Source organism: Octodon degus, unplaced genomic scaffold, assembly GCF_000260255.1.
Source record: "Octodon degus isolate 3935 unplaced genomic scaffold, OctDeg1.0 scaffold00061, whole genome shotgun sequence".
Lineage (NCBI taxonomy): Eukaryota > Metazoa > Chordata > Mammalia > Rodentia > Octodontidae > Octodon > Octodon degus.
Window position 1 is genome coordinate 3,108,679 of NW_004524637.1, and position 22,442 is coordinate 3,131,120.

General features: G+C 46.3%; 1 protein-coding gene across 1 annotated transcript in view; it reads right to left on the reverse strand.

Annotated features, from left to right (window-relative positions):
• Hlcs (holocarboxylase synthetase) overlaps positions 1 to 22,442 on the reverse strand; it is a 224,836-nt gene that overhangs the window by 142,916 nt on the left and 59,478 nt on the right. The window contains exon 7 of the mRNA XM_004634396.2: positions 14,890 to 15,161. Within this exon, the coding sequence (XP_004634453.2) occupies positions 14,890 to 15,161 (272 nt within the window). The remainder of the gene's footprint in view (positions 1 to 14,889; positions 15,162 to 22,442) is intronic.

Consider the following 22,442-nt stretch of genomic DNA (forward strand, 5'->3'; position numbering starts at 1 on the left):
TTTTTTTTTTTTTTTTTTGTTTTGTTTTTAGCACAAGGAATTGAGTCCAGGACCTTCACACTGAGCTACATCCCCAGATCTTTTGTTTTGCTTTGTTTTTTATATTGGGAATCAAACTTAGGACCTTGTGCTTGCCAGGCAGCTGCTGTGCCACTGAGCTAGATCCCCAGCTCTGCAAAACTTTCTAAACCTTTCACGTTTTGAGACAGGGTCTCGCTACACAGGATCAGCTAACCCCAGCTTATTTTGTAACAAGATCGTAGACACTCCTCCAATTTAGCAGGGTTTGGCCCCTCTAAACCCACTGGAAAATGGAAAGCTCCTCAAGTGAACCACCTTAAGTCAGGGGTCCTCTTCTACATGCAGACACTGGAGGCATGACGATACTGCACCTTAGAGTGCCAGCAAAGCCTCTGTGAGGGGCAATACAGAATTGGGGGCTAAGACCTGAAGCTTGTAGTTGACAAATCTTCCAAATGCTGCCTTTACCACTTACTGACTATGTGGTCCTGACCAGGTCAGTTCAACTCTCTCAACACTAGCTTCCTCATCTCTTAAAATGGGAACTTCCACGGTACTTAGCTCATGGGTTTTGGTTAAGGACAGTGTGGGGAAATGTACACAGTGCATTTAGCGTAGCACTTGCCAGTAAACACTAAGCTAATGTCAGCCATTATTATCTACAGATGAAAAGATGATATAATGGGAAATAATTATACAGTGATGATGAAAGAACATAAAATATTAAAAACAAGAATTAATAATACTATGCTGTTCAATTTCTGTTAATGTCTGGTTTTGTTTTATGTATTTGGTTGTTGCAGGGCCTCACTATGCAGCTCAGACACATGGTGATCCTCCTGCTTTCAGCCTCCCCAGCACTGGGATTACAGGTGTGCACCACTACACCTGGACTCTGGCCAGCTTAGCCTACCCTGGGGGTGGGGCTGGTGTGGCATGTGGTGCTGGGGATTGAACCCCAGTCCCTGCACTTGCCTAAGCTTGCCTAAGCACGCACTTTAGTCCTATTTGCTTTTGTTATTTTCTAGCAAAGAAATATTTGTGCCTATGTATATATGGTTCCGGTGATCAAACCAGGAGCTTTCACAATGAGCCACGTCCCCATTCCTTTATGGCTTAAAACAGAGTCTCTGTAAGTCATTAAGTTGCCCAGCCTTGGCTCAATCTGGCAAGCCACCTGCCTCTGATTCTCAGAGTACTGAGATTACAGGGGTATACCACCATACCCAGCTTAGAAAAGAAAACTTAAAATACAGTAGCTAAAGAATTATAGAGAACTGATGGCTCAAAAAAAATGTGGATTACTTATACTAGAGAAATACTGTCAATGACAGGACTACATCAACAGGGAAGTCACTTTAGGAAACTATGCACAGACTATCTGCACCCAAGGAAACACCAGTAATTGGGACAACACTTGACTAGCTTATTCCATGTACCATACAATGCCAATTTGCAGTTGTGTGGGAGGGAAAAAGACTAGTGGGAAATAGACCAGAAAACAACCATGATTCTTTGCAGGTGGCACGGTTACAGATTAGCTTGATGTCTTAGTATGTATTTCCAAGTTCTCTACAAGGATGCTTTTATAATAAAAAAATACCTTCAGAAAACGTGTGTGGTTTTTGGTATCTGACTGGCACATATCAAGGTTTCCAGCTCTTCAAGCCTACCATGTTGATCTCCAACACAGAAAGGGTGAAGAAATGTTTAATACTGGAGAAACTCAGAGGAAAAAACAACATAAGCAGAAGGGGGAGCCATTGTAACTCCCTCCAACAGAGCAAAAACCAGTAACAAGTGCCTTAACTATCATTTGAAAGATTTAGGTTTTTTCTACTTGGATTCATGGTTAGCTTCCATCTGTTCTGAGAAACAGAGTACCTATAAAGTGGCTGGTCAGGGCTTCCTCATGGGATACACAAATTCAGTAAGTATTTGTTCCCTAAGTATGTGGTAGGAAGTGGCTTGGGACAGGGATACTCAGACCTACCCATATCCTGGCAGCAGGTGTGCCTGTCCTGTCCAACATCACGCAGGATAACAGCTGCTTCAGGGCTTGCTGCTGTCAGCACCCCCAACACACACACACACACACACACACACACACACACACACTTATATCTAATTATGACAGCACTGCACTGGAAAACTCTGCGCCTTTTCATGACAGCTTCCTGGGTATAGGCAGTACAAACTAAAAACTGCCCGTAATCTCCATTTACCAGGAGGAAAAGCTCAAACAGGGCGTTGCACTTTGCATCAAAGAGAAGGAATGAAAAAGCAAGGGGATAAGAACCTAAGAGAAGAGGTCAAAGGTGTCATAATGGAGTTTCTAAGCAGCAATGACAAATTCTTCTAAGAGACACTGACATCAGAGATTCAGAACCTTGTTTTGCAACGACTGAGTTTCTATATAACAGAAAATGCCCTCCTCCCCAGCTCATGTACTTCAGGTTGCCAGGTGCCCAGGTAACAGTTCCTACTCCAGTTGCTTTTGTCTCTTAGAAGTGGCTGGTCACTATGATGCACACTGTATAAGCAATCCCCAATCACCAAGCCATTCTGCCTCTGTGCTGCAGGCCTGCTTATCTCATATAAGTCCCAGACCTCCAGAAATCAAAGCCTCATATTTGAGAAATGATCCTGATTATTGTGCCCATCAACATAAAATAAATCTTGCCTCCAAATCCTGGGTGCCATTTCAGTGCTTCTGCTTGTCACTGCAATATTACCCCACAGATATCATAGAATGATAAAAATAATCAAATTAAATTTCATTTTATTTAAGTTTAGAGAAGAGAAGATGTCATGGATTACCTTCAAAAGGTAGGAAGAATACTGAACATAACTGAAAAGGATTAAAAACAACAGGAATCTGGGCACGGTGCTTCATGCCTTTAATCCTAGTTACTTGGGAGGCTTAGACAGGAAGATTACGAGTTGCTGGTCAGCCTTGGGCAACTAAGCAAGATCCTATTTCAAAATTTTAAAACTTTAAAAAGGGGTGGAAATGCAGTACTGTACAAAGCCCTGGGTTCAATCTCAGGATCAAGAAAAGGAAAAGAAAAAAAACACAATAGGAAGAAAGCACAGCTCATCTACACTATCAGCATGAACCCTGCACCACTGTGCCAAGCACGTGTGACCACACACCTTCTCTGTTGAATTTTACACATGGTATGTGCATGAGCCATCCCAGCACTCCTGAAACCATGTGCAGTGTGAACCAGGACCTCATGTGAGGCTCCTCTGTCCCTGCCCAGACGCCCCTTCTGCACCCCACTGCCCTCTGGGCATCCCTGGGGAACACTGCCATAGTCGCAGTCTTCGCTCACGGTGATGGGGCCTCCAGAATCTCTGCACAGGAAGTGACTCCAGCTCATATTCTTCTCAGAGACCACTTATGACACCACAATCGCCCCACACCTGCCTGGCCAAGCACCCCGAGCACCCCCACCCATGAGAGAAGCCTCATAGTTCAGCAGGACATGGACCCCAGAGTGACCTCCTCGGCTCCAGGAGGAAGGACAGTCACTCATCCTACTGGGGGGCTTGGGAGGATGCTGAGTGTCATAAATAATGGTGTAACAACTCTGTCCAGAGACACCTCAGCTAGAAGCAGAGCTGACTCCATCTGGCTTGGATCCCCCAACAGAAGGCATAAACAGCTTAAATAAAATTATATCCTCAATGCCTAGATCCTTTTGGAACAGGACAGGGTACAAACAGAAGGCACCCAGCCAATCATCAAAAGAACCACCTTAAGTCAGAAGGGCCTAGGTGTCCCTGATGCAGGGAGCACGTGCATCCCATCAAGTGACTGGGACCCAAGGACTAAAGCCAGGGCTACAAGAAAGCTCCTTAGTGCCCTGTGCAGAGGGCCCTGTATACCACTACGTTTGCAAAGGGACTTCTTTATTTCAAAAGAAGAGTAAGTCACAGACCTCATACAACCATTGCATCCATCTTATAGATGAAGAAAGAGGCTCAGAGCGGTTGGAGGACTCACCCCATATCACACACCCATGTCAAAATGACACAAGGTAAGTGGCAGGCTGTCACTGCCCCCCACCCTCCCATGCAGTTTCGTGTTAGGGTAAACGCTGTACACGCTGACTGTCCAGCTTTAGACTGAAAACCACTCTAGCATCCAAGTGGCTGCTGGAATCACAGGGAGAGGAAGAGGTGGGACAGATCTCCCCGTCAACCCTCCCTCTCCTTAAAGCCCTTCCACTCCACATCCTGAGAAAATCCCTCTTTGCCAGGCAATGACTTCATCATTCCCCTTCCCACTAATTTGAATACTCTTGTGGGAGCGCCAAGCAAAAAATGAAAATGATGAATGACTCCTTGCGCAATGCCGAAAAAATGTGGCGTTAGGGATCTCCAAGTGACGGAATGCCCTTCATGCAGAAACCTGACCTCTTCTCTCCAGAACACAAGGCAGAAACAAAGGGACTGCACAGCCCAGGCGTGCCTGGCCAAGCGGCCAGCGCGTAACACACTGCACAGGACAGGTGGGAGCAAACCGCCTGGTGCCCCCAAAGCAGATGGGCTTGGCTCGAAAGAAGAAATAAAAGTTCTATATAAATCACAAAGCAAAGTCAGGAGAGAGGTGGAAGGCTTAGTAAGAGGGAGAAAGATACCTGCTTGATTACTGCTTGATTACTCGACACATGTTTTGCAGGTACTTTTTAGACATTTAAGAGTTTTACACACACTCGCCACACCACATGCATGCAGGCGGGTGGATACAGATAGTCAGACAGAGTACTAACTTCCACAGCCGTCAGAAAGTCTCGAATCTGCAGCAAACATCAACTAACATGGCAACTTCTGAAGACACACTTCTGTCCTGCTTCTCATACACTTACCGCATCAGACCCTTGGCATGCCCTCCCCAGCCTCATTTTCTGCACCATCCAGGTAGGGGGCGAGAGGCAGAGAGGAGCTGAACCCAAACCTTGCTCCACGCAGGACTGTAGGACTTCACTGCTGCCCCCTGAACCTGCCCAGGAGTGGGCATCGCTGAGTTTGCCCACTGGAAAAAAACAAGGTGCAGCTTTCATCCTAGGCCAGAAGCCCACAGAGCTTCTGGCCCCTGCTCCTCTGGCATCCCAGCTGCCATGCCCAGGGGAACGCAGACCACCAACAAGCCCACTTGCCCTGCCCAGGCACCACCACCACCATGCAGCCACTTTGTGTAGTCACAGTGAGCACCTTCCCAGCCTCTGCAGACTCACATCCCTTCCAATTCCTACCACTCTTGCCTCTTCTCTAAGATGATCTACAGGAAAAAAAAAAAAAAGTCCCTGCACCTGTCTTGGTTGACTGCCTTTTCCTCTTTTTCAGTACCAGGGATTGAACTCAGGGCTTCGCACTTGCTAGGCAGGCACTTATATCACTGAGCTATCTCCCTGGCCCTTGACTATCTTTTCTAACCCAAATATTGCTTTACTAACTTTCGTGTTCTTTTATTGCTTGCCTAAACATATCAGTGGCATCTGATAAAATGAGCAGCAAATATCGTACAATAAGCAAGCGATTCTACAGAGATATTTAAAGAGATCCAAGAGAAGCAAGCTATGTTGAGCATGTGCATTTCTAAGCAGCTTAGCTTTGGGGTCTCAGGCTGACATGGGTAATGTCAAGGTGAACCCTCAGAACTCTAGAGACTTCCCAATGGCTAGATGTTGGCAGCTGAAAGTGAACTACCTGTGATAATGATAAAGTGTTATGATTTAAGCAAAGAGAGGGTTTAACGAAAAATAAAACTTGCCTGCACATTTTAAGAAAAACACAAGAAGACACAACTGACTGTTTTCTTATCTCACAAAGAAAGCTAAACTAAAGGAACACATTTTTGGCAAAACAGTAGTGTAAACTATCATGTTTCTAGTATGATGATGAAAAACTGTCAGAATCCTTAACAGAGAGAGACTCCACCCTGAGAAAGTGCCTGACACAATCCCAACTGCACATCATGCCAATTTGCTTTATGCACATTCACAGAATCATACCTGAAGGTCGAAAAGAAAAAAGACTTGGGCATAGCATAGTAGTCCACACTTGGTCAGGGAAGCTGAAGCAGAAGGACTGTTAGTTGGAACCCAATCCGGGCAATTTAGCAATTTTGCAAGACCCAGTCTCAAAAAAGTAAAGATAAGGAGGCCAGGGAGATAGCTCAGTAGAATAAGTGCCTGCCTGGCAAGTGTAGGGTCCTGAGTTCAATCCCTGGTACCACACACACACACAAAATGTAAAGATGGCTTAGGATATAGCTCAGTGAAAAGGCACTAGGTTCAATCTCCAGTACCCTCATCTCCCCACCCCCACACCTATACACATGTTTATGTGTATATAGAAAAAAAGAGGGCCAGGGAGATAGCTCAGTAGAATAAGCACTTGCCTGGCAACTGCAGAGTTCTGAGTTCAATCCCCGGTACTGTAAACAGAGAGACAACTGGACACACAAAGTTTAAATAATAATAAAGCACAATAAAGGTTAGTTATGTACCAGAGCTTTGCAGATGTACTTCAATGTATTACTTCCTACCCTGTGAGCCTCCTTGAGCAGGACCACATCTCCTGCATTCCACAGTGGCTTCCAGAGCACGGCGCAGGGGCCTGCACACAGCAGGTGCTCATGAGCAATTATGAAGTTGGGTGACTGAACTTTAAAAACAACAACAACAAAAACAAACAAAAAAAAAAACAAAACAGCCAATCACCAAGTACATTGCACAGGTAAGGAAACAGAGGTATGAAAGGCTGCCAGCTTGCCCAAGGTTACTGGTCTAGTACATGGTGGAATTCGGATTCCATCCAGGGCAGCAGGATCACACCCCAAGCTCTAAGCCATGAAGGCCAGGAAAAACAAGGCGATCTACCCTAAAGGATATTAAAGGGGTAAGCCATGGGCAGCATCCCCCAATGCATACCACATTGTTTGCTTCTTGTCCTGCATGTCCCATATTTCCTGAAAAGGTTAAGACTGCCACCATTAAGGATATCCCAGACTGCACTGTGGATTGGAGAGAGCTGCAACTGCGCTCTCAGCAGGCTGAGTCCCTGCATGGCTGGCAGCTCGCCTCATCCTCAAGACTGAGTTCCTGCGCCTGAGCTCTTCTGGACAGGAAAGTCTGGGATCAGTTTTTCTGGCTGGACTGCACAGAGTGTCCAACTGCAATAAACAGAATGTTTCAGTCCCCCTCCCATTCATATATGAAACCTTCACTGCCAATGAGATGGACGGAGAAGACGATCAGATCAGGAGGGTACAGCCTTTGTGAAGGGATTACTGCCCTTAAAGATGGGACCCTCGGGGTGCTCTCAACCTCTTTCCAGTGTGTGAGCAACTGCGACAAATCAGCAGTCTGCAACCCGGAAGCAGGCCTCACCAGAACCCAACCATGTTGGCACCGTGACCTGAAGGGCCACCCTCCCATGAGGGGAGCATGGATTCCCATTGTTACCAGCCAGCCTGTAGACAGCACTCTGTTAACAGCAAGGCCAAGTACAAGATCAACACTGTGAAAGAAGCTGATTGTTCAGCTCTCAGGGAAATGTCATCCAGGCAGAGCACACTGCACCCATTATACAACGGTAAACATCACGATAAGTTTACCCTACTTTAAAAAATCAGTTACAAATGTAAAAAGCCAGAACATGAAAAAGTAAAGTGGAGACAACAAAATAATTCATCTCCAGGAGCTTGGCATGTGAAAGGTTAACTCATTCAGGTGTTGAATTGGAACAAGAAAATAAATCTGATGGTGCGCTGGCAAGACGCACTCTTCAGTCATGGCCACTGCCAAAGTCAAAGGCTGGGATAATATTCTAACCTATAATTTAGAAGTAAACATAAAAACAAATGAAAAATTCTCCAATCATTTTCACTTTTAAAGTACAAAATTGGCCCATAAAAAACACATGCTAATTACTCCAAAGCAATCAACTTTTTAAAAAGCCTTTTATTTCACAAGTGCACTAATATCCCATTAATTTGGGACACTTACCAACATATTCTTTGCTCATTACCTGTGTGCACATTAATAGTACACCAATAACACAATACCAGCATTAATATGTAAAACATCAACAAAAGCCATCTGGAAAGCTAATGAATAATCAAGGGATTTCAAATTAAACTAAGAATTTTCCCTTAGAATCTTTAGGACAACACTGTCAAGTCCAATCTATTCACTTCGCCTCCAGAATCAATTTTTCAAACTTTATGACAGCGCTAATCGCTTCCACCTGTGTCTCGGGCCTGACTCTTGACTGGCATGCTACCAGCCAGGGTGGAAATGTAGACAAAGACCCCTATTAGGATCCGGCTGTTTCTCTACTGTGAGGTCACTCAGCCATTAAATTAGTTCCAGCCCAATTTCTGTCCTCTCAGGCCCAGACTCCAGGGGAGGGGTGCGGAGTGGAGGAGTTGACCGAGCAGAACCCAAAGGGGAGAAAAGGGAGATGTCTCGGACAGGCTAGGTACTAGGGCACAGGAATGAAGAGCTGGAGTTGGCCCTAAAGTCTGAAATCCAAATACTCTTTCCCAAAGGATGGTGGCCACTCCGCCACTTCAATTCTCCAAAGAACAAAAGTTAAAGCCTGTCTCATGGGACTGTTTCCTTTTCCCTCTGCTTATGGAAAGTCAACTGCATCCCATACAACATCCCTTAACATGAGGCTGGGCCACAGACTTTCTCAGTGCTGGGTCTGCATGGACAGTGAGGCTGGCTAGGGGCAGCTCTGATGTGGCATGGGGTACGGGACAGAGCAGGGAAGTGGCCAGTTCCCGGGAAGCATCTGCTGTTCAGTGTCCCAGACCTCACAGCTGGGGGCAGCAAGGCCTAGAGAGGGGATACCGCCAAGGCACAGAGCTGGCTGCAGGTAGAGCCTTGGCAGCAGCATCTTCTCCTCTGGACTGTGAGCTTACAACACACAGTGACCACAATAAAAAGACTCTGCAAGCCACCCACCTCTCTCCCTGTACACATCTTCTGCTACCCCACTTCTAGCCCAAGCACAGGGGCCACAACACCAGAAACCGCAGCATGCCCCAGTAAGTGCATCTGTAGATGCAACAGAAAGCAAGGATGGGACCTTATCATTGTTTCCTCTCCATGCCATATCTCAGGGCCTGGCTTATGCCACAAAGTGCCAAAGGCAGACTTGGGCCTGAAAAGCCATAGGACTTAAACAATGGTGAGGAAATAACCTTGTTTAATAAAGAATCCTAAGTTATTCTTCGGAAAAAAAAAAAAAAAAAAAAAACAGCCAAGCCTTGGCCACTGGACAAGTGTACAAAGGAATTGGTACAAATTCTGTGGCTTCACATGTATATCATTTCAATAGCTGACAGGGACTTGGCATCAGTCAATCAAAAAAGAGATTACAACTCAAATAAAAGATTATTCCAAAACTAACAATGACTCAGTACTCCGCACTCTTGTGCTCCACAGTCTCGCCCCCAGCTGTCCCCACCGCACAGCCTCCACCATCACTTATCTCTCCATCACACAGGATGTGCCAGACTCCTGCCATACACCAGGGCAGAGGGAGGATTGGCAGAGCTTTGCCAGTGGGACACGAGGATGAATCTGCAGGGACATCCAACCCCACCTTGATCTGGCCTCTGCCGAGAGCTCACAGTTGCCAACAGCTGCAGCTGCAGGACATGAACACAGAACACAGGAAGTTCACTGGCTAGACACAGCCACGAGCCAGAGCCCCCACGCCCACTGACCAGCTGAGCTACTTACTGGACACAGCGAAACCTATCAGGACATGGCACAGGAGGAAAAACAGAGGGCTGTCAAGGAAAATAAACCAGCACCATAGCGTTTCACATCCAGAAGATGTTCCTCTGATGATGGAATGGGAAAGCCTTTTTTAAACTTTTTGGTTTGTTTGTTTATTTATTTATTGAGACTGGGTCTTGCTATGCAGTTAGGCTGGCCTTCAATTCACTTTGTAGACTAGGCTGACCTCAAACTCACAGCAATCCTCCTGCCTCAGACTTCTGAGTGCTGGGACTAGAGGTGTGCACCCAGCTGGGAAAGCATTTTGTGGCAAGGGAGACACACCAGAGAAGGTGGGATGAAGAACAGAAGGTCCTCTTCTTTCCCAAGAACTGGGAGGTTGGCGGGGAGGAGACAGCCAATCTGAACATCAGGGGAACGACACCTGGTTCTTACTTCCAGAGGAAGAAATTGCAAATCCTTCCCTTACTTTGCCTCAGTCAATGAAGTCCCCAATTTCTCTGCTGCTCCCCTTCCTGAATCACCAACATGGCCTCCAAGTCACCACGCAGGGCAGAAAAATGAGCAGGAGAAGAAGGAGGTGCACGGATTCAAGACCTGCCTGCTGGTCCTGCTCAGGCTCCGAATGGAAGCTTTCAACATCTACTCCAGCTCCGTGGTAACTGAGCTAGGTCTGTAACCCAAGGAGAAAAACAGTGTCCACCAAGATGTTTGTCAGATGAGAAACTTCCAAATCCTCCTAGATTTACAGTAATCTAAGACAAATGCCTCTGATGTCCTGAAGTGAGCAGTAAATCAAAACAATTCGTGACCTACCACGAAATCATCTCCAGGACTGATCCTAACTTTTGGGGGCACTGGGGCTATGACAGGGCACACATTGCTTATATGGGTCTCTGGCTGTTTTTTTTTTTTTTAGCAGTCTGAGAAAACTAGAAGTCCCTGCCCATGACAAAGACTCTAAATTGTCCCCTGGTGCCTACCCCACTGTGCTTTAGTAACAGAAGCCTGGCTTTCAGCTAGATCCACAGAAAGATCACTTTAATTTCCTAGCCTTTTTCTTTAGGTGGATCAGACAGTCAGGTTGTGGCCTAGAAAGCAAGTGATCACACGCACCTTCTGGGATGGGGCACAGTCTACCTCCTGGCTATGAGGAGGACATCTGTGCCTGGGTCTCCATGTCCCAAGGCTGCAGGACAACTCTACAAGGTCCTCGGCAGCATGAGCCAGCAACACCCCCAATACACATACACACACCCCGGCCCCCCTCATCCTAGGGGAGATAAATATGCCTCACATTTAAGCCACCCTTCTTTGGGAGTATCTATCTCTAACAGCTAATTCTGCCTAACAGATCCCTAGTCCTAGATACAGGCACCTAAACGGGGTGTGCTAAGTCGTAGGGCTTGTGTGTGCCTCCCAGAAGCAAGGCCTAAAACTACAGGCTGCTGCAGAGGAGGTGGGAAGGGAGTGAACAGAAAGAGCATGAGTCCCACAAGGTGACAAGTGGCCACTGCTGTCATGCAGCACATGTGCATTTGATGGAGCACAAGGTCTTCTGTAATGTGGGAGGTAGACCAGGTATCTGGTAAAAGCTGCATAACTACAAGGAATAGCTATGAAAAAATTCAAAATATCAGTGTTTGCCATCTTCCTCAAAACTCGTCAAAGCTGGGTGAGACAAATGTCTAACTAGAGCTATCCCATCCCACCTGAAAAAAGGTAGAAAAGACAAATCTTCTAAGTTCAATGTCTGCAACTGGCAGCCTAAGCTGGAACCACCAGCACTATGCCAACCAGAGAGGAAAGGTTTCACCAGAGCCTACAGCCTGTGCCTAGTCTGAGGTCCAGTGCCTGGTTTCACTCAAGCCTAGCGATTCCTCCAGCCCAAGGGAGCCATCAGCACACAAGGAGAGCAAAGGATTAAGGTCTTATAAAGATCAAAGATTTTAGGCTTAAAATCTATTGTGCAGTATCTTTGATTGTTACTCACGAGGAGCCAGTGAGGCAAAATGACTAGCGGCCAACTAAAGTTCTGGAAATGACACCTCCACAGAATTTATCAGGCTGGCCTATAAAGTGCTGTGATGCGTCAATCCTCAAATAATGACCAACCCTTGACAAGGGCATAAGCATTTTCTGTGCAGGGATAGGAAGGTATACGTGGGTACCTGGGAGTGTAGCAGAAACTCCTGATGTCCCTGTGATATAGTTCTAGGAACAGAATTCCCAGTTTCTAGCTAATGCATGTAAAGAGGACTAACAGAGGAGAAAGAGTTTAAGAATCTTACAGTAAAGGGCCCACATCTAATTTAACTTTTACTTCTCCTTCTACCCATTAGGAAAGAGCCACTGAACTGCCACAAAAGCAATACATGTAAAGAGAGAGAGAAGCACAATGAACCCAGCCCACGTGAGCCTCACCCATCAAAGTGGCACGAATAGTGTAAAGTGCCGTGCATCCTTATGAACATCTGGAAACAAACCGCTGCATGCAGCCATTCCTGAATAGCAGCCTAGGCACTGCAGAGATGGCAGCGTCTGACCACGGAGGGGTGGACACGAAGCACAGAAGACCACACGTGAGATCAGCCCGTCCACAGAAGACACAGCAGCTGCATCTGGAGACAGCTTTAGAGCGCATCAGCCACACACAGGCTGGTTCCACAAGCTGTCTCCTGGCAAGGGGATAGAGCACTGGGCTAGACGGCATTTTGCTCATATTCTTGACACATAACCGTCTGTGTGTTTCATGTGTCTATCCCATGATCCCACTGTGGATGATCTGGGTCCTTCTGACACCCAAGAGCCTCTTTAAATGCCTGCTCCTAAACACCTATGGCCCCAGGAGCTCCTTAGCAGGCTCACTGACTGTCACGCCTGCCCAGCAGCTAGCAGGGAATGAACGATTAGGAATCAGAGCCATTTCACTCTCTGCACTGTGCAGGGACCAAACAAGAAGAGAAGCAACGTTGGAATGCTCTGGGAGAGGGTAAAATATTTTTCTCTTTTATAAAAATAAAAACTCTTAATCCTAGGGAAGGCTCTGCCCCCGGAATTGACAAACTCAGCTCCTGACTTTGGTGTCTCACATACTTTCACACAGCCACGTTGCTCGGGGCAGCATTCTTGTTTTTAAGCTCCATGTGAAGAAAGAACTTACTGATATTCAAGAGTGCTGAAGCAGTGTGTTTACACAGGAGATGTGTGTGTGTGTGTGTGTGTGTGTGTGTGTGTGTGTGCTTCAGCGTCATAAAACACAGCTTGGGCAGTAGGATAAAATCCAACCATCTGATCAAACAGAAGCCCTGGCAGGATTCGTGCTGCCCTCTCATAAAGTGCTGCTCACGGCACAGGCTTGACAATCACACGTCCAACAGGGTACATGTGTCCCCAAAGCAAGTCCTCCTACTGTTACCCACGGAGATAAGAATGGTTCGAAAGTCTGGGGATACAGTTCAGTGGCACAAGTGTCTTCCTGGCACAAGTAAATGCAAGGTCCTGAGTTTGATTCCTAGTACCACAAAAAAAAAAAAGAAAGAATAGCCTGAAAATATCTGTATTTTTCTAACCAATCATCATCTCCCAAAAATCTATCGTTAAGCATTCTGTGTGCCTTTTAATGTGAAACATGGTGTTCTGGGTAAGTCAGGGTCATTGACTGGCAAATCCCGGCACTCAAGAGGCTGAGCAAGACCCCGGACGCAAAAACAACAAGGTTACATCAGGCCTATCACAAGCAAGTCACGACCCTTCCACCTACAAGAACAGGCCTCTCCCTCTGTAAAATCAATACTTGTGACACTATAACTTAACTCCATGAGCGAAAGCCCCCAGGGCCCTCCCCACCCTGCCTGCCTCTGCGCCTGCCACTGCCAACTCTCTTGGGCTCCACACACTAAAAGTGCTGTTGTGCTGAGCTTGGTGTGAATATCAGGAAGATGCGAAACTTAGATACATCTTGTTTTGTTTTGTTTTTTGAGTCAGGGTCTTGCTGCACAATTCAGGCTGGCCTCAAACTCCCAGTGAGCCACATGCCTGAGCCTCAAAGTGCTGAAATTACAGGTATGTGCCACCACACGTGGCCAGTTGCCTACCATTTCAGGTCAATGTATTACATTCCAAAAATGAACAAAGGTAAAAATACTTTTACATGTGAATTATACACCCAGTGTAGTGGGTAAACACCTACAAACTATGAATCCAGTTTTTGTTTTTTGGGTTTTTTTTTTTTTGAATCTTACATTCCTTAAATTTGGTCATACATTGAGGGAAGACATTTTTCTTATTTTCTCCCTCAATAACTCCAGTTCTTAAACTAAAACATATTTATGAACACTGACAAATTGAAGAACTTACCTCTATAAAACAAAAGAAAAAAGAAGAAAAATTTGCAGTAATAGTAAATTTCAAAATTCAAATGGGATTAAAGGGCACCTGAAATAATATACTAGGTACAAACATATCAGGACAATTTTGAAAATACAAAGCTCCAACTTTTCAGTTTAACTCAGTCTCTCAATTTTGTAGTACTACTACCTCTGCAAAACACCCTAAAGTAATCACTTACCACTGATTATAACAGTACAAAAGTAAAGCAGTAACAAGCAACAGGGTCACCTGTGAAACGTTTTTTCATAATGTTCTCTTTTCCAAGGACCCTGGGAAAGGCCTGAGTGAAGGGAAAGAAAAGGAAGGGAGACAGTCACAAAACACACCCGCTGCATGTGGTGGTGTACACCTGAATCCCAGCACTCACCCAGGAGGCTGAAGCAGGAGGATCGTCATGAGTTTAAGGCCAGCCTGCACTTATGTTGAGTTCAAAGTCCAGTCTGAGACCCTCTCTCAAAACAAACAAACAAACAAATACAAATGTCTGATCAAAGAACTTACCTAACTCCGCTTCCTACATCATAGCTCCTGGAGATGCGGAGCACATGTAGCTCGCTAGCAGGTCTGCTGAAATGGATTATGTGCTGCCTCTCCCTACACACACACACACACACACACACACACACACACACACCCCATATGGGTCATGGGGCAGAACCCACATGCTGATTACTGAGAGTGGTGCTTGAGGCCACCTTGGACTCACCCATCCAGAAGACTCATGGTTGTGGTGGTCACTTCAGCAAACAGTATTACTTTCCCGAGGTGTTGGGTCTGCAGATTCTGTCGATAGATCTCTAGACTAAAATGTTCTGAAGAGAAGGCTTCTGTGCCAGTAACCACGGGGATAGAAGATGGGGTGATTTCCATTCCCGGTGTGTAAGATGAAACAAACTTAAGGGAGAGCTTGCTAGATTTTATTACTCGGTCAGCATCCACAATTCTTCCAAGCCACTGCATAAATGGATCCCGGATGTCCTGTGTCGAAAAGAAGGAAGGAAGGAAGGAAGGAAGGGAGGGAGGGAGGGAGGGAGGGAGGGAGGGAGGGAGGGAGGGAGGGAGGGAAGGAGGAAGGGAGAAAGAAAGAAAAGAAGGGAAGGAGGGAGAAAAGAGGGAAGGAAAGAAGGAAGAAGGGAAGGAAGGGAGGAGAGAGGAAGAGAAGGGGAGGGGTGGAATAAAAAGTGAAAAGACTGTAATTTGTCATTTCATTAGATGATTGTAGATTTTCCTAAAAATGTCGCTGGGTAATAGAAGTACTTAATTCATGACCAGTAAATGCTGATTGACTGCTCTGTGCATCCTGTTTTACCAGATGGTAATAAATATCCTGAGTGCTACGGTCTGAATGCTGCTCCCCAGAATTCATACACCTGCAAGTTAACCCTCAAATTCATGTTAATGGCATTTGGAGATGGGACCTTTAGGAAGTTAAAGGGTCGAAGTGGCTCTGCCCTCATGAGTGAATTAATCCATTAACGGATTACGGGGTTACGGAAAGTGGGTTCAGCATCACAAAAGTGGGTCTGTGGTAAAAGCCAGGTGGCCATCTCCTGTGAACCCCAGCCGCCATATGGGCCCTGCACTGTCTCCAGACTGGGCCCCAAGTCCCCACCAGCAGGCAGGCTGCCACCAAGATAAAGGCCCTCCGTTCTAGACTTCCCAGCCTATAAGAAAATAGTTTCTTTTCTTTATAAATTACCTAGTCTCAAGTATTCAGGTACAGCAACAGATAACGGACTACGACACTAAGTAGGTGACAAACTCTAGAAAGCAAGATCCAAGGAAACAAGGACAGCTCGTGCGTGTACTTCCTACCTAAGTACACAAGCGCCTCCAGCTTTGAGGTTCGTGAGTAACTCTCCAGTCCCCTGCGCATCTTACCGAATATTGTGTCTTTAAACATCAGCCTCACAAGGAAATTTATTATCCTATCTGTGAAATGAACAAACAAAAGACCTAAGTGGAAGAAGTCACACTGCATGAAGCATTAAGGTACTAGAGCATCTAATCCATGCTCTTAGACGACCATCACTTCCACTCCTGAACCCTCACCACTAACAAGGCAGAAATGGATTCCATGGAGCAAAAATAATGGAGAACCCGGAGCTGCTCTCTCTTTGTCTCAAATACAAATCCAAGAACCAGGCAAGGCTTTCTATTTTAACCTAAACTACAGGGGTGTCCTTCCCCCACTCCAGACCCCAGAGGCCTCTGGGGCATACATCCTGGATGGCTTACTTGGATCTGGGGGTTCAAGGGAGTCATTCTCCCAAAAGGAAATGCATAAGACAGATCTAGACTCTTAGGGTACCCTCATGCAAATGCAAGGTCCTTCGAAAGAAAAACCTCATTGGTGAATGTCAGTACCAAAGTTCCCATGCTACAAAGAAGTAGCTTCACAGATGACTTGTGTGTGTGTGTTTGTGTGTGTGTGTGTGTATGTGTGTGTGTGTGTGTGTGTGTGTGTGTGTGTGTGTGTGTGTTTTAGGGAAGGCTCTACAGGGTGTTTAGGGTCTCACTACTAGATCGGACTCATAGTGATCCACCTGTTTACAGCCTCCCAAGAGCTGGGATTATAGGCACGAACCACCACACTAGTCTCAATCGCTGTCTCAGCATGCCCTGGGGAAGGGACCAACATGTTTTTTTAATTTTTATTCTTATTTATTTATTTATTTATTTTTACAGATGGCATTTCATTCAACCCAGTCAGCCTTTACAAATCACTTCTAGCTTGCAGGAAACAAACTATTTCAATAAAATTAATAATTTTTAAAAAGGAAGCAAACTAAATTATTTCAGAAGGAAGAAATCCAGAAAAAAGTGAGACCTAGAAGAATCTCCAACAGCCTGAGTCCTGGAGGAAAGGACAGCATGCTAAAATGGGCGCGTCTGGATTAGAAGGGACTTGAATAACCCTCAGATACACAATGAGTAGTTCCTTGCTGGATTCCGCTTTGAATGATCTAGCTGGAAAAGACATTTTAAGACAGTTAGAAAATTTGAGTATGAACAGTATGTATTAAGTAACAAAAGGGGGGCCGGTGAGATAGCTCAGCTGTCTAAAGGGCCTGCGTAGGCAAGGTTAGGCAGGAGCAGGGGATGGAGGTTCAATCCCCAGCACCACATGCTGTGCCAGCCCCGCCCTCAGGGTGGCCTGAGCTGGCCAAAAAAAAAAAGGAATTCCTGCCAGTTTTAGTGGATATGATGAGTTACTGTGTTAATACAGGAAAATGTGGATAACTGGAAAGCAACAAGACAAAGCTACTTTCTTCCAATTATCTCAAGTAGAGAGTGGTTTGCTTTGGCTCACAGTCCGTCAGGACTTCTGTCCAGAGTCCCCACTGGCTCCAAGGTAGGGTGCATATGGCAGAGGGGCACTGCCAAAGAAAACTACTCACAGCAGCAGGAACCAGAGGGAGAGAGCAAAGAAGTGGGGAGGGGTGGGGCTACTATAAAAATAACAGACTCAACTAAAACGTATTAGCAACCCATTCTTTTTTTTTTTTTTTTTTTGTACTGATAATTAAACTCAGGACCTTGTGCTTACCAGGCAGGTACTTGAGCCTCTGAGCTATAACTGGGTGCAACCAACTCATTTGGATACCCAATCAGTACTCATGGCTGGATATGGGCCACCTGGCAGAACTTCTGTCACTCTGAGGATGGAGCACTAAATAGAGTCCAAGTCCTTGTCCTCAGCGAGCTGACCCTCTAGTGTGAGCAACATGTTGGGAGCACCAAGAGCAGAATGTCCAACAGGAAGGAGGACCAGGGAAACACTCATGCAGAGGAGAAAGGTGCACAGAAGGCAGGCCGGAGGGGTAAGGCAGATGGAACATCTCGCTGAGCAGGTGACGTGTAAGCAAAGACAGGAGTCATGGCAATTTTATACGCAGGCATGCTCAGCTAGTTCAGTATATATATTGTTTTTACAACCCTAAATCACCTGATAACTCATTTCTCAAACTATCTCCAAAGGTCGGTGATGGACAGCCACAATTCTGTCATTTACATTATTTATACAGGGGGATTCCAGGGAAGAGCAATGGCAGAGACTACAAGGAAGAACAGGCCTGACCAGGAACAGTGACAGGGCAGAGGGGCACTGAGGTCATGTGGTAAGACCCTGGAAAGCCACAGGAAAGACAGGCTTACAGCTGGAAGCAGTAGGGAGCCCCTCAGGGAGACACGCTCCATCACAGCAGCGGCCAAGCGAGGTGATAACTCCTAGGTCGGCACGACTGCAGACAAGCAGAGGTCAGAATCCCAGGCTGCTCTGAAGGATGATGAGAAACCGGGGGAGGGGAACAAAACTGAGCCCAAGACTTCAGGCCCAGCCACCTGGAAGGACAGAAGGACAGGAGGAAATGCAGTGGTAGAGCAGATGCGGACAGCAGTTGTCGCTGGTCAGCAATGGGCTGAGTGATTTGTACCAGAACCCAATGGATGCGCCAGGAGGGACAGCACGGGTGGGCCACAGTTCAGGGAGAGGCCACACCAAGGGCTTAAATGTGGACCCATCAGACTATCTGTGAGCACCTCAGGCTAGAGGAGAGGATGGGATGCCTGAGAGAGGGATGGAGAGAAAATGAGGACACCAAGGAGTGGAGTCAATTTCCTGGGGACCTGGTAACAAGGACCATGAGTGCAGGAAGGGGACTGAAATGATAGTAATTTATTTCCTTTTGGAGGCGGCAAGTCCAAATCAAGGTGTCACCACAGCCACACTTACTACGGACTGAACACAACCCCAAAGATCACTGCTAGAACTGCAGTCTTCAGCATAGCTGGGCTGGGACGTGGGGCTTGCAGGAGGTGATGGCTCTGAGGGTTCACCATCACAAATGGGTTAGCACCACATTCCTGGGTGGGGAAGCCACCATGGAAAGGATTCCTTACTGAAAGATGAGTCTTACCCCTTCTGTTTGCTGCCTGCCTTTGTTTCCCCACTTTGCTCTTTTACAACTGAGATGCAGCAAGAAGGCCCTCGGCAGATGACAGTCTTCCTATCTGACTCCCCAGCCTCAGGAGCTAGGGGGCTGGCTCCTGTTCACTGTACTCAGTCTCAGGTACTCTGCTCGGGTGACACAGGGTGAGCTCAGATGAGGCTCTGCGAAGGATCTGTCCATGCCCTTTCCTAGCTTTTGGTGGTGCCTTCCATGGCTTGTGCACATCATGGCCTCTCCACAGCTGTCCTCCCAGTGTGCTCCTCCATATGAGTCCTGACCCAGTGTATCTTCCTCTAAGGACACCAGTCATATTGGTTATAGGCCCACTCTAATGACCTTGACTTATTTTGATACACCTGCAAAGACCCAACTTCTGAATAAAGTCACGTTCAGAGGTGCTGGGGCTAGGACTTCGGTGCATCTTTTGGAGGAACGCAACTGACAACAGCAGTCAATGCTTGGGTGGGGAAGCAAGGTGGTGTCTGCAAAGGAGACCAAGAAAACCAAGGATATGTGTGGATGGATAGCGGCAGGCAGAAGGGCACCTTGGGGTCCAGACCCAAAAGCCGAAAGGACTGTGAGAGAGGACTGTGAAGCAGCCAGATGGAAGACTCAGGGACACAGCACATTTCTGGACTCTGACGACGTCTACCAGGGGTGATGGGAAGAGAGAAACTACACAGCCCAAAGACAAATCTGAGGCAGAATTTCCTCTAATGGCAAAGAGAAGAATGTGGTGACTACAGGGAAAAATGGCCAAAACTCCTATAGGAGGGTTTCAGTGGAAGAAATGATGCATTTTTTAAAATGCCAAGGTGAGCAGTCCCATGGAGTCAGGTGAAGTGCAGCAGAGCAGAAATGTCAGCCTCGGAGGGTGAGAGGCTCACCCTCAAGGAGCCCCAGGGCTCATGTCCTCCAGTGGGGACGCCCAGTCTTTCATCTCCCAGATCCAGCCCTGCCCAGTGCCATGCTGACTATGCAAAGAGGCCAGCCCTGGTCCTGAGCGTCGCTGCTCACACCCTGCTCAGAGGCTGCAGAGAGGTGGGAATCCTAGTGCTGGACCTTGCCTGGGACCTACAATGGCTTCTGTTTTCTAAAAGGTAAGAAGCAAGATCACCAGCCAGGAGAGAAAACAAGGTGGCAGGTGTTGAACATGTGAGCAGGGAAAACAGAGATACCAGGGAGAAGGAGAAAGTGTGAGAGCCACGGGGAGCACCCAGGCCCTGTGGAGGTCAGCGACTCCAACCGCAGATGAGACCTGCCAAGGAGTTTCTGTCCAGACACGTTAGCCACACAGCCACGAGGGCCAAGCACACAGCAAAAGCTAAAGGTGGACATAAGCTGAAGGTGGACAGACTGCCAGCTCTAACCAAGGCCTTGCTGGAGACAGAAAGACCAATCTGCAGCTCACAACCTAGTGAAGAAGAAGCAAGAGGATGTGAGAACCACACGGGATGCTCAGGGTGGGGAAAGCGAAGCCCCTCGGGAAAAGCATGGTAGGACTGACCCTGCGTACGCACTGCCCAAAGAGGCCAAGCCCAGCTGTGTTACCGGAAACTACTGTCCACTTCCATGACAGCACTAACTGTCCATCTTCATACTACAGAATACAAGGTAGGTTCACATGGGACATCCCCTTCCTGTCCCTATTTACTCTATGGGAGAAGGAAGAGTAAATAACATGCAAATATGACCGAGAATCTGGGCTTTTGGTTTTGTTTTCTTTTTTTAATTGATGTATTTGGTACAGGGCCTCTATGCAGCTCAGACTCAGAGTGATCCTCCTGTTTTTAGCCTCCCCAGCACTGCAGCCAGCTCAGTGCGTGGCATGCGGTGCTGGGGATCGAACTCTTGATTCCTGTGCTTGCCTAAGCAGGCATTTAGTCTGCTGAGCTATCTCGCCAGTCTGAATCTGGCCTTTTGGCAACAGAAGATCTGCCTCTAAAACCTTGGCTACCACCCTTAAGGCACAAATGCACTGCTCCAGGACAGGCAGGTGTCATCAGGACACTGCACAGGCTGTGAAGATACATCGAAGTGAATAGGTTCCAACACAAAGTGCCAGGAACATTCACTCCAGCTATTCAAATGCACACCTCCCCAAGCAAGGTGGGTCACCGCAACTTGCCAAATGCAACAGCTGTTCTTATTTGCATGTACCTTGGGAACCAGATTCTCAATGAAGCCTCCTCAATGCCATGTCTACAAATCACTAAAGCAGTATTCCCAATCCTTAGTTTTTTATAAGCAGGACTCAGAAGTGCGTAAATTAGAATTCATAAAAACAAAGAGCACAGATTTTTTTTCTCACCTCCCTTTCCCACAACCTCTCAGGATTTACTCAGAACAAAGAATATATAAAAGATATCACCTAAAACCAGGAACATCTAAGGAATATAACTGTCTAGCACCTTTACTTCTCTTACATATTTATATTCACTACAGCTAAAGGCAATCTTAAGCCATGAAATAGAACTGATTACACTTGGGAAGCATTGAGACTCCACCCAAGCTCCCTGGTTACTAGCAGCATCAAAGTGATCATCCAGGATCGTATCTTTTTAAAAAATTTCTGCATGTCAAAAGACATCACCAAAAGAGTAATAAGAAAGCCTACAATTTGGAAACAGTTTTAGCCAATTGTCCCTCAGACAAAGGACTTTTATCTAGAACATATAAAGAATTTAAAAAAAATAAGGCCTCCAAAATTCAAAGACCCAATCAAAAATGGGCATCTGAGATAAATACATACTTCTCAGATGAAAAAAAACAAATGGAAAATAAATATATGAAAAATATATGTTCAACATCATTGCCATTCAAGAAATGCAAATTAAAACAACACTGAGATTCCATGTCACCCCAGAAAGAATGACTAACATCAAGAAATCAAGCAGTAACAAATGCTGGAGAGGATGTGGGATAAAAGGAACCCTTCTCCACTGCTGGTGGGAATGTAGACTAGTACAACCACTGTGGAAATCAGTGTGGAGATTCCTCACAAAGACAGGATTGGAGGTACCATTCAATCCAGCTGCTCCCCTCCTGGGTACTTTTCCAGAAGAACTGAAAACATCATACCACAGTGACACACATACACTGATGTTTATAGCAGTGTAATTTGCTATAGTTAAATCTTGGAAACAACCCAAAGGCTCACCAACTGAGGAATTGATAAAAAGATGTAATTTTACACAATGGTGCATTACTTAGCTATAAAGAAAAGATAAACTTGAGACTTTTATAGGTAAATGGATGCAACTAGAAACCACATTCTTTTTTTTCTTTTCACTGTTTTCTACTGTAT